This window comes from Leopardus geoffroyi, chromosome A3 (assembly GCF_018350155.1).
Source record: "Leopardus geoffroyi isolate Oge1 chromosome A3, O.geoffroyi_Oge1_pat1.0, whole genome shotgun sequence".
Taxonomy (NCBI): Eukaryota; Metazoa; Chordata; class Mammalia; order Carnivora; family Felidae; genus Leopardus; species Leopardus geoffroyi.
The window spans coordinates 110,139,647-110,157,633 of record NC_059336.1 but is presented as its reverse complement, the minus strand read 5'-3'; the positions used below and the strand labels follow the sequence as shown (position 1 = coordinate 110,157,633).

At 38.8% G+C, this 17,987-nt stretch overlaps 1 protein-coding gene across 2 annotated transcripts in view; it reads right to left on the bottom strand.

Annotated features, from left to right (window-relative positions):
• PRKD3 (protein kinase D3) overlaps positions 1-17,987 on the bottom strand; it is an 89,406-nt gene that overhangs the window by 11,591 nt on the left and 59,828 nt on the right. For both annotated transcript variants that reach the window (XM_045447126.1, XM_045447128.1), the window contains exons 9-14: positions 16,702-16,825; positions 14,945-15,022; positions 13,611-13,887; positions 10,691-10,743; positions 6,321-6,393; positions 5,160-5,266 (exon numbers count right to left, since the gene is read on the bottom strand). In XM_045447126.1, coding sequence (XP_045303082.1) covers positions 5,160-5,266; positions 6,321-6,393; positions 10,691-10,743; positions 13,611-13,887; positions 14,945-15,022; positions 16,702-16,825 — 712 coding nt within the window. The remainder of the gene's footprint in view (positions 1-5,159; positions 5,267-6,320; positions 6,394-10,690; positions 10,744-13,610; positions 13,888-14,944; positions 15,023-16,701; positions 16,826-17,987) is intronic.

The following is a 17,987-nucleotide window of genomic DNA, read 5'->3' as shown; positions in this document are numbered from 1 at the left end:
TAATCTCTACACCCAATGTGGGGCTTCAACTCACGACCCCGAGATCAAGAGTCAGTCGCACACTCTCCCACTTGAGCCAGCCAGGCCCCCGTCATTCTCTAACTTCTCAAGTTGGATTCTTAATTCATTTATTTTCATTCTTTCTTGTGTAAATACTTGAGCTTATAGTTTTTTTTTTTTTTCTGAGCAATAGTCTAAAAGCTGATATACAGTATTTTCATGATTATTGTCTAAATACTCTGACATCTTGACTTTGCTCTTTAAGAATTAAGATATTAAAAAATTTGTTTCAGAGGGCACCTGGGTGGCTCGGTCGGTTGAGCGGCTGACTCTTGATCTCAGCTCAGGTCATCACCTCAGGGTTGGGAGTTCGGGCCCACACTGGGCTTTGCGCAGGCTGTGGAGCCTACTTAAGAAAAAAAAGTGGGAGCTTTTTGTTTTCTGCTATTGTAATTTATTTCTAGTTTTATTGCATTAGGATCAAAGAACACTATCCTATGGCTTTTTTGAATTAATGAGGTATTCTTTGTTCTCTGTTTTTAGGACACAGATGTCAGTATCAAGTGGTTAGATTAGCTTCTACTGTTTAGGCCTTCTACGTTGTTAGTTTTGGCTACTTCATCTGCCAGGACCACTAAGTGCTTGCCAGTTCCTCCCTGGCTCTAGTTTCCTTTTATAAATCTTGCCACTGTCAATCTGCTGTGATCTGCATTCTTCCACTGTCAAAGTGCCCTTCTTCAGTTCACTTACTGTTTTCCCTTGAATTAAATCTTACCAGATCATGACCCCCTTGGCCTTCTATGTGAGGAGGGACCTGGAGAGGATATCACGACTGGAGAGGTCAGAAAGAGCCAGCAAAACCTGCTCTGACTGCGGCCCCTCTTCCTGCACGCACCCCTGGCTCCCCCTGCAGTGTTTCTGGAAAACTCCTACCTGTTTTGTAGGTCTGAACTCTTCTATTTTTATTAAAGACACAGTATATATTTCTGTTTATCATTTTTCTTGTAGCTTTTGGGTAATTTCCAAGAAGAGGTGGGGGAAATGCTGAATTTATACCACAGCATATAACCAGAAATTTCTCTCTGAAGTTTCTGATGACATTTTCCCATTAACACAGTAGCCGTGAGAGTGCCACACATTTTCCCCCACTACTACTCTATACCTACCCTCTTCAGGCAGGGGCAAAAGACATTTTATATTACCTTATCCCCATGAAACAAAGGTAAAAATCCTCCGTTTCCTTCCTGCCCCACAACACGCTCCCCAGATGTGGCCGTGTTAACAGTTTACGTAGGTACGGACCTTTTCTCTGCATAACCGCTTGTACACATCTACAAAGTAACACATTACCTTAAGGAACTATACAAGTGAAACCATTCCACGCTTCCATTCAAAATTTTAACAATGTGTTATGGGTTAATTCCCCACATAAACACATTTATTCAATAAATATTAAATGAGTATTTGCTATGTGCCAGTACTATGCTGGTAGTCTGGATTCATGAGTACACAAAATTGACAAATATGTCTCATCTCACTGAGCTTATTAATTCTAGCAAGGTTGGGTAGACACTAGGTAATAAACTAGCAAATGACCCAGTGTGAAGGTGGTAAATGCTATGGAAAGAAGAGGAAGGGGCGCTGGGGGTAGATGGGTGGATAATGCTGAACGGAATGCAAGGGCCTCACGAGGAAATAACATCTGGGCAAAGTCTTGAAGGAGATAAAGGAATATGCCATGCAGATATGGGGCGTGCCAGCATTCTAGGCACAGGGAATAGCTAAAGCAAAGTCCTTGAGGCAGGACCATATCTGGCAAGTTTGAGGAACAGAAAGAAAGTCAGTGTGGCCACCATCTGGAAAAGAGACTCAATGTGTTGAGTGTGGTGTCTATGATGGAACCTTTTTAAAGAGATTTTGATTTAGCTGAATAGAATATGTGCAGATGTCCAAAAATGTCACGTTCTCATTTCTATTAAATTGATAGAAATACAGAGCTTATCAGCAGGCACTCAAGAGAGAGGCTGGATGTTCCTGGGTAAACTGTAAGGTCACTCCTAAGTCAATGATTCTATAATTGTCTCTCCCTGCCATTGGAAAGGCCAAAAGTATGGTCTCAATAATATGCTTGGTCTTCACCCCATCCTTTCTTTTTTTTTTTTTTTCAACGTTTATTTATTTTTGGGACAGAGAGAGACAGAGCATGAACAGGGGAGGGGCAGAGAGAGAGGGAGACACAGAATCTGAAACAGGCTCCAGGCTCCGAGCCATCAGCCCAGAGCCCGACGCGGGACTCGAACTCACGGACCGCGAGATCGTGACCTGGCTGAAGTCGGATGCTTAACCGACTGTGCCACCCAGGCGCCCCCACCCCATCCTTTCTTTATAAAGATGAGGACACGGTGGGCGCCTGGGTGGCTCAGTCGGTTAAGTGTCCGACTTCAGCTCAGGTCACGATCTCACGGTCCGTGAGTTTGAGCCCCACGTTGGGCTCTGTGCTTACAGCTCGGAGCCTGGAGCCTGCTTCAGATTCTGTGTCTCCCTCTCTCTCTGCCCCCTCCCCTGCTCATGCTGTCCCTGTCCCAAAAATAAATAAAAACATTAAAAAAAATTTTCATAAAAAAAAAAAAAGATGAGGACGTGGGGAAGAAAAACTATGGCTGTCGGCGGAGCTGCAGGGGACTTACAGTACCAGGATCAACTACCAGGCTGCGTTCACCCAGACCTTTAGATTTGTTTAAGGGGGACTACGTACAAGAAGAATCAGGGGCAGTGACTGGAAAGTAAGGATGACCGGGCTGCCAGGGGAGGCGGGAACCAAAGGGTGGAGCGAGTGAGCGAGTACAGGAGTGCCTCGCGACCCGTGTGGAAGGGTCTCGCTGAAATGCTCATACAACCAAATCTTGCGGAATAAATTTCAGCAAATGAGTTACTATCTGAAAGAAGTCTGCTTTAAAAAAATGTATTTACCATATTCACATTGTTCTAAAAGAACTGTAATTCAAATAGCCTAAAGCTGGTCCTCACACTCAACATTCGCTGAACCTACACATTGAAAAGAAACTGAAGTCACAATTTTACACACACACACACACACACACACACACACACACACACACACACAGGAGATCCAATGTGGCAGAGAAGAAAGAGCATGTGGTGTGGACACAGACTTAGATTCACACTCTGAACCTGTCTTCTTCCTGCTGGATGATGTTAATTAAATTTAGTTTCTGGCACAAAGTAAGCCATTCACGACATACGATTTGAACAGAATCTATAACAAAGAATATGGTATTAAATTTAAGATGAAAATAGTATATTTGGAGACATACTATAATCACTTAACTGTATTCCCCATAGGGCAAGATCAATGAAAAAACCCAGAAGGACAGAATACAGCTTTTGCACTGTGCATTACCTGGAAACCCCTAAATTTAGCTATTATGAGCCACAGTTCATAACACGACGAAAAAAAGCTTCAGTGTTTAATTCAAAGATGTGTTCGTGATCAAAGCGACAAGGATGAATCAAGTCTTTTTTTAAAAAAAAAATTTTTTTTTTAACGTTTATTTATTTTTGAGACAGAGAGAGATAGAGCATGAATGGGGGAGGGTCAGAGACAGAGGGAGACACAGAATCTGAAACAGGCTCCAGGCTTTGAGCTGTCAGCACAGAACCCAACGCGGGGCTCGAACCCACGAACTGTGAGATCGTGACCTGAGCTGAAGTCGGATGCTTAGCCGACTGAGCCACCCAGGCGCCCCAAGGATGAATCAAGTCTTAAGAATATATCCTTGGGGCACCTGGGTGGCTCAGTCAGTTGGGTGTCCAACTCAGGTCATGATCTCACTGTCCGTGAGTTCGAGTCCCACGTCAGCTCTGTGCTGACAGCTCAGAGCCTGGAGCCTGCTTCAGATTCTGGGTCTCCCTCGCTCTCTGCCCCTCCCCTGCTCACGCTCTGTCTCTGTCTCTCTCAAAAGTAAATAAACATTAAAAAAAAAAACCCTTAAAAAATATATATCCTTAATGGTTTTTTTTTTTTTTTTTGCATACTAGTTGGACAATGAGCAAGATTCCAAAATTAGATGTGAAAAAGATTTCTAACCATATCCTAATATAGTCTGAATGCTATTAATATTCTGTATGAAGGTAGTTTTATAGGAGGAAGCAACTTGAAAGGACCACAGGTAGCTTGTTGATCATAATCTTTTGATTATCACGCCTCTGAAAAAGAAGTGAGGCAAACATTACTGCTAGTAACTGATAATGTAATACATGTAAAATTAATCCTTTGTTTATACATTTCTTACCTGCTTCTTCAAGGAAGCCTAAGTTCAGTAGACTATCTTCTTGAACTTCACCCACAAGCAAATGGGGGCTCTGACAGCATTAACTATTATATCACCATGATTTCTTAAATATTATGCAAAAGCTACACAGTAAATAGATATTTGCATATTATAAATGATTTAGGATATTCATAAAAATAAAGATAAAGCTACATTTTAGTCTTCTAGATGACCCCCAAAAGAGGTAAAAATGTTACATGAAAATAAGAAGACAGTAATTTATTTTATGGGAGTTAAGTCATTGTCAGTATATCTTTAAAAATACACCTTAGTGGACTAAACCATTATAAAATTAAACCTTTGGAGTTGTGAATTAATAAAATAGCAAATGCTACTGTTAAAAAGTCCACAATTTTTAAGCAGACTTTTTTTTTTTTTTTATAGCAATTGCTATAATCATCAAGCAGATCATCTGTGAGAACTGAACAGGTATAGCACTGATCTCCTAATCAAATGTGGTGATACAGAACTATCAAGTGTTTTGAGCTTCTGGAGAGACGAATTAAGAGTTTTGTTGTTAAGATTTTACTTATGAAAATGTGTTCTAAACAAACTGCTACCATAATGGCAGTTCTTGTAACTCCTAGGTTACTGTAACTTAATTTTTCCTTTAAAAAAAAATTAAAAAAAGACTTAAGGATTTAATGCAGATGTCCACCAACCTCTCACTAAGCCAAAAGGGCATAATATGAAAACAAAACAGAAAACAAGCCTTATTCTTATCAGCACAGTAAACAGACCTGTATTTAAAAACTCATAAATCAAAATTAAAACCAATACAAAGCAACTTGGTTTTTTGTTCTTTACCTGTAAAATAGCCACTTCATTACGGAGTTGACTTTCCTGTTTTGTGGGGAATCTCATCTTATCAATTACTTTAATAGCCACATCCCTTCCAGTCTTTCTGTGTTTTCCTATTTAAAAAAAAAAAAAAAAAAAAAAGTATAGAAAAGTAAGAAGCAGCAAACTGTCAGCTCATCTACAACATAAAAGCTTTATCAGGAAGTTGTCCACAGACCAAAACTGATATGTATTTACTCTTATATTTCTTTTCTTTGGCTGATTTTGTTCTCCTTCACTCACCTTTAATTTTAAGAAGCAAATTGTTTTCCCTTAATAGTAGCTGTCCCTAATGACAGCTTCATTACTCAAAACAGCAGGAAATTTGAATGAACTTGGGTGCTGAAAAATAATCTTTACCTTATTAGTTAACTACTCTTAGTCTTCAGAGACTGTCAAGATAGAAACACTGTATCAATGAATTAATTTTACTAGGTTCACTGAGTCAGCACAAAGTTATTTAACCACACCTGAGAGCAAGCCTGGAGGCAGAAAGGCCGAGGAGGAGACTACTTAAACAGTGTCAGCAAGTGAGGACTAGGATTTAACATTACCTTCCTTTTATACCTCGGATGATAGCTCATAAAAGTACTTTTATGTACAATTAGGTTTAATTAACAACCCTGTGAACTATGCAGGTAAAGGTTTATTAACTCCATTCAACAGATGAAGATACAAAGGCACGGTGAGCTTAAATGACTCTGCCAATATCATAAGTCACAGTGAGATCTCAGGTCCTCAGATGTGATATAACATTCATCCAACAGCAGATGAACGGGGCCATTTGTGTTGGACATCCAGTAGGGCATAACCTCCTCACACGCCGCCCAACAAAGCTGTGAGCCATTGATTTTTCCCTCACAAACATCTTTATGCTACAAGAAGAGATAAAGTAAGACTACCGTGGAACTAATTTCCTGATTCTTTGTTACTTTGTAACGTTTGTGGTTGAAATGAAGAATGAATACTCAATTACAGTGAAAAGGGCTTAGCTGAAAGAATGCAAGTCAACCCTGCAGAAACAAGCCACTGGACAAAATTGTGACAAGACTTAACAGCTAGCAGAGGTTTTCAAATTTCACAATTTTCTGGCGTATGTATAATCTGCAGCAGGCAGCAGTCACTCACCTCCATAGACGATGCCAAACTGGCCTGAACCAAGCACCTCATCGGCAAAGATCTGGTAAACAGTACTAATGTCCTATTTGGGAAGGAGTAAGCAGCATTATTTGCCCTATGAAACACGGTCAGCATCTCTAACTCTTCATTCTAACACTTAAACACATTTTTATTTTTATGAGGCAGCTAATTTTCATAACAAATATTTTATGAATATAGACTTTCCATGTCCTAGAAAAGCCCAGTTTTAATACTATGACTCTTAATATGCAAGTATAATATATTCAGCAAGATCTTTGGGGGGGGAAATGCCTTGAATAAAAGAAATCATGCATTTATTAAGTAATCATCTATAAACAGTAAATTAACATAAAAAATTAAGAACAGTATTTTACTTATTTCACCATCAAAGAAATTTGCTATCTTTGATTTGAGAGAAAAACTCACAAGGTTCATATTATCGAAATTAGGCTGATTTTGAAAGGCTGGTGACAGCGTATGTGAGAGAAAGTCTGTCAGTGAGACCCACTCCCCAATCTTCTCCCCTGCCCCGCTCTCTCGGTGGTGGTTGCTGCTGTCGGAATATTCTTGGGAGGGCAATCCCCGGTCCCCTCCGCAGCTCTTCGATCCTGGTCTCCCTTTGGTCTGGGGTCTGTGCCAGTCTGCATCAAGTCAGGGGCTCGATCTCTGTGGCTCTTACATTCCCAGCCAGTGCCTGTCTCACGGTAGTAACTCAAATAGAATCACATAGGCCTCAATTTTCTCAATTGGCAAAGGGAATATATTAACACCTATTTCACTGGATTTTTAAGCAAATTAAATAAAGATATCTACAAAGTGTCAGGTCCAGTGCTTAGCATATAAAAATCAGCAATTCCAACAATCTGATTTCCTAATTTGTTTTAATTAGATAATCTTAAATTGTTGACTCCCCTGGGACGTTTTCTCATCTGTAAAAAAAAAAAAGTATTGGTCTACATCCCTAGGTTCCTCCTAATTTAAAAAATGCCTATGATTTTATGATTATCATCAACATTTATTGAACCCTAACTGTACACAGGGCTCTGCAAAAGGTAGCTAATTTGTGGAAGAGACCTAGTTAAGAGCCTTATGATGTATTTGGGAAGCAGAAAAATCTATTAAAAAGATAAGGAATTCAGGCCGTATCAGGGTCACATAAGTACTACATTAGAGGCTATCCTAACACCTTTTCTTTTACTAACTCACCAGAATAACCTACACTCTCCATTCCCTCTGAAAAGCATATATTGACTGATGTCTACCACAGCCTAACAAAATGCTTGTGGCCGGTATCCCAATGAGTAGCTCTTAAAACCGAATTTATTCCCCAAACCATTTTGCCAAATGTACTTGTTATAGATTACACAAAATTAAATATAAATATATTTGATAGGTCAATGAAACACACAAGATTTCTATGAAAACTAAGTAGTTTTACAAACTCCAGATTGGGGGAGTGTGGATTCTGTTCTCAGAATATTTCACAAGTATCCCTGGCTCTACTTTAAAGAAACAAAAATAGGAAATTATAGATATTATGGGGGTTGTATAATAAGAATTTGGCCTTTTTCCCTGGTTTCTTAGAGAGAGACTCTTAAATCCTGGGAATTTCCCAAGTCACAGGAATATCTCATTCATGTAATACATGAGCCCTTTGGATCACACCTGTGTTAAGCTAACAAGATGACTTAGGATGAGGAAATATCACTGGAAAGACTAACCACGTGATTAGAGGGTTGGGGCTTTGAGCAGTCCAAACTCAGGGAGGACACGAGGGGGCAGGAGACGGAGTTCAATCATGTAGCCAATGATTCAGTCAATCATACTTAATGAAACTCAAAAAAAACCTTTGGACACCACAATCCAGGTAACTCTCGGGGCTGGTGACACATCTATGTGCTGGTAGGGTTGCATACCCGGACTTCAGCAAGAGAATGCAGAAGCTCTACATTCAGAACCCTCCCAAACCGCACCCTAGGTGTCTTTAGTTGGCTGGTCCCGATTTTTATACTTAAGCTGTAATCAGAAGTCCAGAGCTTTCCTGCGTTCTCAGAGTCATTCTAGTGAATTATTGAACCTCAGTGTGGGTTCGTGGGAATCCTCTGGATTTGTAGCCAGTTGGTCAGAAGTACGGGTGACCTAGAGACCCCTGCACTTGTGGCTGGTCTCTCAAGTGCGGGCAGCCTTTTGGGAACCGTACCCTTCGTCTGCGAAGTCGGCACGAAATCTGGGTGGTTAGCATTGGAACTGCATTACAGATGTGACTGACACAAGAAAGACAAAGTGCAAGTCTGCTTAGCAGACCCATAAGAATCTCAGTCCTGTGACAACAGCAAATGAATGTGCATAGGTATATTTTAAGTTATAGTGAAAATTTTAAGGTTTGTAAGAATCATTTTTATATGCTTCCTAACTTTAATCAACTTTTTGTTTAACCAACCAAATTTTGGTTCTAATCAAATTAGATGAGGGGACATGTGCTATTCAAATAATAGCTGCCAGAAAAGGTTTTTTCACAAAGATCAGCTCTAAACCTTTCCCCTTTTCAGCTATGAATGTGCATGTCCCTCAAGCTCCTTCAAAGTTAGTGACCTCACGTTCTTGTTACCCCCCTCTTTCCCTCCCCGAGAATCTGGTATCTCTCGTACCTGCCACTACAACAAGAGATACACAGATTACATCTCCTTGAGACCCTCTACTTCCCATAGTGCCACTGGATAACGTGTCTTCGCCGCAATCCTAGAATAGGCAACATTTATATGCTAAGAGCTAGAACAGCTGGATGCCCCAGGTAGAAGATGGTGAGAGATTTTTATCAGAGAAATTTATATATAGTCAATGAAATATTTTATGACTTCTTTTTCTAGCCTTTTTTCTTTCTAATCCATGGTTGGCAAACTAGTTGGTAGGTCTGCTGGGTCTTTTTGTACAGACTCCTGATCAAAGAATAGATTTTACATTTTTAAATGGTTAAAAAAGAGAAAATAATGGTGTCTTTCGACACATGAAAGTGACATAAGTTCAAAATCAAGCGTCCATAAATGCAGGTTTATTGGAATGCAGCCATGCTCATTCCTTTCTGTACTAAGGCTGCTTTCTCACTACCATGGCAGAATCAAGTAATTGGGTGTGGTCCACAAAGCCTAAGATATTTACTATCTATCCCTTTATAGAAAGTTTGCTGGGGCGTCTGGGTGGCTCAGTTGGTTAAGCGTCCGACTTCAGCTCAGGTCATGATCTCGCGGTCCGTGGGTTCAAGCCCTGCGTCGGGCTCTGTGCTGACAGCTCAGAGCCTGGAGCCTGTTTCAGATTCTGTGTCTCCCTCTTTCTCTGACCGTCCCCTGTTCATGCTCTCTGTCTCAAAAATAAATAAATGTTTAAAAAAAAAAAAAAAAAGAAAGTTTGCTGATCCCTGTTACAATCCTCAGCACATACCTACATATATAAACCAGCCAAACTGAACCTATTCACTATTCCTTACAAGTCCTGTATGTCCTACTTCTCTCTATGTGCCCATCCTGGTCCCTGTCTTGTATGAAGTAGTATTCCCTGCCCTCACCCTCTCAGCCCTTGAGTCAAAATCCCTTTCCATCCACTTGGGCACAGCTCAGGATTCACTTCTTGTAGGAAGCTTTCTCTGATGACCCAGCAAGAAGTGGTCTCTCCCTTCTCTTTGAACTAGTCTGTCACTATGTAATAGTCTACTAACACTTATGAAAAAGTTAACTTTATTTTCACAGTTAAAAAAATCTACCACACTTTCCTTCATAAGGCAGAATTCCTTAAAGAAGTTATCAGCCCCGAAGTCTAGCCTGCCTGGTGTCTTTAGGCCAACTGGTCAATACTTTGGCCTAAGAATTATTATTTTTTTGAATTTTCTTTAACATTTATTTATCATTGAGAGACAGAGAGAGACAGAGCATGAACGGGGGAGGGGCCGAGAGAGAGGGAGACACAGAATCCAAAGCAGGCTCCCGGCTCCAGCTTCCAGCACAGAGCCCAACGTGGGGCTCGAACCCACAAACCGCGAGATCATGGCCTGAGCCGAAGTTGGATGCTTAACCGACTGAGCCACCCAGGCGCCCCATATTTTTTTTTTTAATTCAAGTATAATTAGCATACAGTGGTATATTAGTTTCAACAGTTCTGTATGTTTCTCAGTGCTCATCAGGATAAATGCATTCTTAATCCCCTCTATTTCCCCATCCCCCCATTCACTTCCCCTCTGGCAACCACCAGTTTGCTCTCTGTGTTTAAGAGTTTGTTTTTTATCTCTTGAACTGATTTTCACATCTTCATTTACCTATTTTAATTATCCAATTTGCATATCTTAGCTATAATTTTCAATTTTTACTTACCACATTTTCCTGGATCTGACAGTTAGATACAGAGATACTAGTAGATAAATCTTCTGTAAAACAGAAGAACGATGTATGAGCAAAGAACAAAATTGTTATAGGACTTAATAATATTAACATCTGCTGACGTGCAAGTGCCCCACAGTACATTAAGTTTTATAAACTGGCTGAATTAAAAATTGGCTAATTATGTTCCTTAAAAAAATTTATCCACACACACAATACTAACCCAGTAACAGGAAACTGGTTAAATAAAATATGAAACATCCACACAAAGAAATCCTATCTAAACATTTAATGGTGTAGAGCTATAATACTGAGTTAGAATGCTATCCACAGCATATTAAGTTAGAAAGGCAAGTTGTAAGGTAGTAGCAGCATTTGATGAAGAAAATGATACTTCCGATGAGTGAGAGAAGTAGGGTTGGGGAACAAAGCCTGCCCTTTATACACTTCTATACTGCCTTCATTTTCTAAAACATAAAAAGCATGCATTACTTTAGTAATAATAAAATTTGGGGTGCCTGGGTGCTTCAGTCAGTTAAACGTCTGACTTTGGCTCAGGTCATGATCTCGTGGTTCATGAGTTCAAGCCCTGTGTCAGGCTGTGGGCTGACAGCCTGCTTCAGATTCTGTCTCCCTCTCTTTCTGCCCCCCTCCCATCATGCTCTGTCTCTGTCTCTCTCTCAAAAACAAACATTACAAAAACTTTTTTAAAAATTAAAAAATTAAAATTAAAAATTAGACAAATCTACATATACTAGCATTGAAATATATCTGATATATATTAAATAGTGGATAAAAGCCAGTTCCAAAAAGAACACAGAGTATGACCACACTTTTCTACAAAAATAAAATATAACAACACAGCACAGATAGCATAAGCTTCCCTTCTCCCCAAAGCAAGAAAAATACACCAAATTGTTCATAATGGTCTTCTGAAGGAGGAGGTATAGGATCAGGAATAAGGGGGGGCGTTACAAGTGTACAGGAAGGACTTCTTCATCTTATATTCCATAATGCTCTAAAAGTCAAATGTTTGTATTATTTTGGTACTCAACGGAAGTAACTGACAAGAGAAAAGGGCAGCATGGGAAGTGAGTAAGAGATTAGGTCTCAAACATCTAGAATCTTGGAGACAACTCAAAGACAATATGAAATTTCCTTTACAATCCCAAATACAAAAATTAACAAAATGTAAGCAAACTATGTATCAAAAACTATGCATCAAAAAAATGACTGTAAAAGCCTGCATTTAAAAATATTAAATCAATCTTAAAATATTTTAAGTAATTAAAATATTAAATATCAATGAAACAAAAAAGGCACAGCATCAACGATACAGAAGTATCTAACACTGTGCTTTCCAATTGTTCCGGTTTCCTAGTGTCAACGCAGATTGTTTCAAAGGCCTCCACTGTCCAGCTCCACCCAGTTTTAATTTCTATTGCTTCCCAGAACTTTACACCACAAAAAGCAGCAGCAACAACAACAGTATTACCAGTGCATCAGGAACTGTGCTACGTGCATTGTATGCATTTATTATGATTCACACTTTAGATGAGAGACTGTAGAGACCAAGGTCACACAGACAGTAAGCGGCACGACTGCGCATCATTCTCTAGCACTCTCACGCAACCCTTCTGCTTTTCGAGATTCTCAACCCGAGGGAGGAGGTCCATGGATGATGGGCTAGAGGAGGTTCCCACATCCAGTTATACATAAAATTTGTATGTATGCTCCTGTATTATTTTCTGGGGGAATAGGTCCATGGCTTTAGTTAGGTTATCAGAGTTCTGTCTAAAATCCCCCAAAACTTTAGCAGCACTGTAAATATCCATTAATTCATCCTCTTAGAATCAATGTTAAACACCAAACATGGTCACGGTCATTATCTTCATCCCATTGATCACACCTGTCTCCTTAACTAGAATAACACTAGCTCTCTACCCTTCCCTTTTAGCTTTTCCTATCCTAACCTACTTGGGATCCAAGGTCAAGATCCAAATCATGAAGTCTCTGCTTACTCCTTCTATCCATATCCGCATCCTCCAAGTAATGCATTACTCGTTTTTGCGCACCTCTGCTTTATGCTGCTACCTAACACTTACTTATGTATGTGTGTCCTATCTCCCTTAATTTCTGTGTTTCTTTCATACTCTAGCTCAGAACCTAACATAATGCCAAGAATAGGTGCACAAAATAATACAGTTGAACAGAAATAAAGTACATGTAGGAACTGGTTGATACCTATTTCAATTTAAATATATCTGTCTAATAAATGGTGTTTCTCCAGAAATAACATAATACCAATGGCGTAAAAGTGACATTATATTATGGCTTTCACTTGATCCTTTACAAAATTTAGCTTTTATTTTATAAATTTTGTTGGTGCAAAGAACATGTGTTTCAACAATTTTTTTTAGTATTTCTGAATGTCTTAATTCAGTTAAAAGAAAAACAGCATTTCTGGCTTCATAGATTTCACAAGTATGACGTGAACCGTAATTCTTGATCACCTGTTTATATCCCACCATGAAGCAAAATACTAATACTAGCAATTTACTTTAATCCACGGAGAGTTCATGGAAACCAAAGACTGTTCTATTCCTTACTGGTTCTCTTTCCTCGAATGCTGACAACCCCACAAAGTAGGTACTATCACAGAGAGGTGAAGTTTTGCCTAAGATCACCTAATAGGTTGGCAGAGCCTGGAGAGGGAGACTGACTCTGGAACCTAGCTCTGGGGGTTGTATGTATACACTATAACCAACGTGAATTGTATAAAGGAATTAACCCACAGTATTGGTTACTAACGATGAAGCTTAAAATGAGCATTAGAAATACATAAACACAACTACACCCACAAAACGTTTAAGAACCAAAGGGGGAAAAAGCCATCAACAAGCTTATTGCTTACTGTGATCTTTCCCTTGCCCCGGAGAAGTGCAAACACTTGCTTGAGGGGTAACAGGCATGAGAGCTTGGCGAATTGCTTTTTCCCAGCTCTGTGCTACATCAACTCCAATTCCAGTGGCAGCAAGAACAGGATTGTGGGAACTGTCCCCATTGTTCTCCCCAACAAAGTATACCATAGTATCAGTGATGATTTCAAAACAGTGTGGGTTGCTGCCTTGTGAAATGTTTGTGAAATCTTGTGGCGAAGATATGCGGAGAATTTCTGAGAGTGGAATTTCCTGCAGTAAAAAATTAAGCATTAAAAAATATAAATACATCTTTGTTTTTATTTTCAAATACGCTAAACAATCAAAGATACACATTTCTAGCGAATGCACTAAGATGAACACAAGTATGTGGTACACGGAGCACGCAGTCAAGTCTTACAGTAGTATCTGCCATCAGTGATCTGCCAAAGGCAGAGCCTGGAGCGTACTAACCCAGTGTTCCAGCCTATAGCAGGTTGTTAGAATGCAAGGAAGGAGAGGACTGGGGAGAGTTAACCGCCACTGTATCCAACACTTGTCCCTTTCCAACTGTCATTAAATCAACTCAACAATTACTTCTCTGCCAGCTGCTGTCTGCAAGATGCAGCCCTCAAAGGAAAACAAAGCAAAAACAACAGCAAAAGGAGAATGCTAGCACAGGTTGTTCACGCACTCCATTCTGGTTCTGCCCACAACTGTAACAACTCTGTATGTGTAGTCTACTCCCTGAGGCAAAAAAAAAAAAAAAACCACACCAAAAAAACCTATTTAAAAGAACCCAACCAGCTCAAAGTCATCAGTTTCTGATCTCTCTCTTAAGGATACAATCGCTCCACTTACAATTTTGTTTGGTGTCGGTCTGTGACATGGCCAAGTGTGGAACAAGCCAGGCAAAGAAGACTATACAAAAGCGAAGCAGCAGCATGTGGGAATCAGGGCCTAAGATCAAATGGAGCAGGGAGAACATGGATACCACACCGGCCTCTTCTGGACAGGCAATGATCATGAACAGCCCAATCTAAATCATGGTGTCCAGAAGGAAATCAGCAGCAACCTGACAGGCAGGCCAACACCAAAGGAACACACAACAAAAAACATCCTTTGGTAGCAGGGCTGCTGTGGGGCGTGAAATGGAGGGTGGGGGAAAACTGTTTCAACAAGGAACTCAAGAGTGACTTATAAGCGATATTAGGCAGAGTCATAATACACAGTATATGCCAATATAATAACTAACAAATATTACTTTAATATACCTGGAAAACATACGATATTTTAATGTATGTTATTTTTTTAAATGTGGAATCTTTACCTTATAATACTTTGATCCAGATTCATTTTGAAATAATGTGAGACATTTGCTGTCCAGTCTCCAATAATGCCTCTTTCTCTATAAAATAAAGGGCATACAACTGTTAGGTATAAAAATAATGATTCTTCCAAAGTACCTGTGCCTTTCTTTCTTTTTCCTTTCATTTATACTCATAAGTTTGTATGTCTGAATAGGTTTAAAATTCACAGGGGTCAAAATTCTGCGAACAGAAAAAGGATATGTAGTCATAAGCATACTCGAGTCCACCCTACCCCACGTAAGCAACGGTAGTAGGTTTCTGGGAATCCTTTCAGAGAACTTTATGTGAGCACGTGCAAATACACGTGTGGTATACATGCACTGATATGTAATTCATCTGTAGGCTACATTTCTAATTTACCTATTGGCTTGCCAGGTCAAAAGATATGTACACATGTAAATTCTCCTTGACAGTATTAATTATCCTACATATGATTTGATCCAATTTATAGTTTTATCAGCAACATGAGTACCTATTTACTCAAACCTTCACTAATCTAGTATGTCACTAAACTTTTTGATCTTTGCTATACTGATAAAAAAAAAGGTAATTCAGTGAAGTTTTAAATTGTACTTTTTATTAAATATGAGATCAAGCTCTCATCTTTAAAAGTCATTTGTATTTTCCTGCCTGTGAACTCTGTAGATATTATTTGCCCATTCTTTGACTGTTTGTATTTTTTTTTAATCAATTTGTTGGTATCCTTTACATATCATGAAATGAATCCTTGTCTAGAACATGACTTCAGAATACTTTTTTCAGTTTGTCATTTGTCTTTGCTTTTTTTGACACGTGGCTTTTTTTTTTTTTTATGTTTCTTAAAATAATTTTGTAAAATGAAGATTTTGGCCGTTTTAATTAGTTCATAGCCTAATTAAAGGGAAGGTACAGAGATTTCTCATATATCCCCTGTGCCCACACATGCAGAGCATTCCTGTGACCTACATCCTTCTTCTGAGTGGTACATCCACTACAACTGATGAACCTACACTGACACATCATAATCACAAAGCCCATAATTTGTAAGAAACCACCAGTCTTCCAAAGTATCTATACCACTGCATCCCCATCAGCAATGAATGAAAGTTTGTGTTGCCCTACATCCTTGCCAGCATTTGGTGTCGACAGTGTTCCAGATTTTGGTCATTCCAATAAGCGTATAGTGGTATCTCACTGTTGTTTTAATTTGCATCTCCCTGACAACATATGATATGGAACATCTTCATCATATGCCTGTTTGCCATCTGTACAGATCTTCTTTGGTGAGGTATATGTTAAGGTCTTTGACTCATTTTTTAATTGGGTTGTTTGTTTTCTTACTGTTGAGTTTTAAGTGTTCTTTGTATATTTTAGAGAAGTCTTTCATCAGATGTCTCTTTTGTAAATACTTCCTCCTAGCCAGTGGTTGTCTTATTCTCTTGATACTGTCTTTTGCAGAGCAGGAGTTTATAATTATAATGAAGTCCCTCTTATTATTTCTTTCATGGATTTTGCATTTGATGTTACATCCCCAGACCTCTTCTGAATCTCTACTGCTCTACTGGTTTGTAAAGATATTTCAACGTTCTGCCTTTTGAGAACTCTTTACAAATGTAACTACAGTTCCAATATACTATGTCTTAATACATATTACATCCTCATTTTGATTTTAAAAATGCACAAAATAAAGTACGTAACAAACTTTCACTACCATATTAAAATATCTGTGACTACTGACCAGGGTGTCCCTGCTGGTGTAATGGACCATCCACCCTTCCTTCACCATCGTGCTGCTCTTCCTCTTTGTGTGCTTGATGGACTGTACAACCCTCATCAGCGGAATATTACTGCTTGTTGACGGACTACAAAACATTTAACATTTATGATAAAATATTGGTAATTTGAATTTTTAAAAAATCCTATGAATACTGTAAGCTCACTGGCCTTTTTAAAGATAACTGAGCTAAATTTTTTCAAAATCTCTTACAGAAATACGTTAAGAAAAAGAAATTAATCCTTTCATGATGATACACAGTTGATTTATAAAAGACTAAGACAATCCTGAAAGTCCTCATTATGTGTCATCAATATTTTTTGGAAGGTCCCAACACAAAACAATGAACAGAGCAGAAAGAATCTTCCCCAACTGGAAGATCTGGAGCCTGGAAGAGGGTCTCATTTGGGACTGCTGTTGAGAAAGCTTCTTTTGCCCTGGGCAGCATGATTAACTAGTAAATTCGTAACAAGGTAAAAAGCAAGTATACCTATTCACAAAATCACATGGTTCAAATGTCAAATTCCATTTTTCATGTTGTTAACAAAAAGTATTTCTAATAGATACTAATAAAATGACTTATAGCTACCAATTAAGAAAATAAAATAAAGTACTGCGTCAAATCAGGTAATATTGAAACATGGGTCAGAAACAGCACAGCTGGAAGTAAAAGAACAATTTGACAGGATATGTGTGAAAAATACATGGTTTTTCAATTTGAATCTCAGTTAAATATTTTCTCTTAAATTATGAAATATTCATGATTAGGAAGCTAGCTAAGTTCTCTTCACAGTCTCCAAACTGGGTAAACAGTAAGTTTTAGTTCATAATGATAATGATAATAGCTGTAATCTAATGACAAGCCAAAATGAATAAATGAGCACTCAGTTATGTGAGATTGATAAACGATCCATTTTCTCTAAATACTTCTTTGTTGCCAGTGAAGAATAAAACCTGCCAAAATATTCACATTTTATTACAAAGTAGTGTATCCTACAAAGCTGTATACACAAAAAACTGTATTTCTATAAACATAAGGGGATATTTATAAGTTTGATAATCCAATAGCATTTTGCAAAGTGCTAACAGTCTAATTGCGGTAAAATGAAAACCGCCCCCAAATTTGTCACCATCATCTCTGTGCAACATTCGGCAGGTATATATTCTCACTGGTGTTTCTAACATCTGATAATTTGCCTAAATGAAGAAGCTGGTTGCTTTAATTGATAGTTTAATTCCGGCACCTTGTG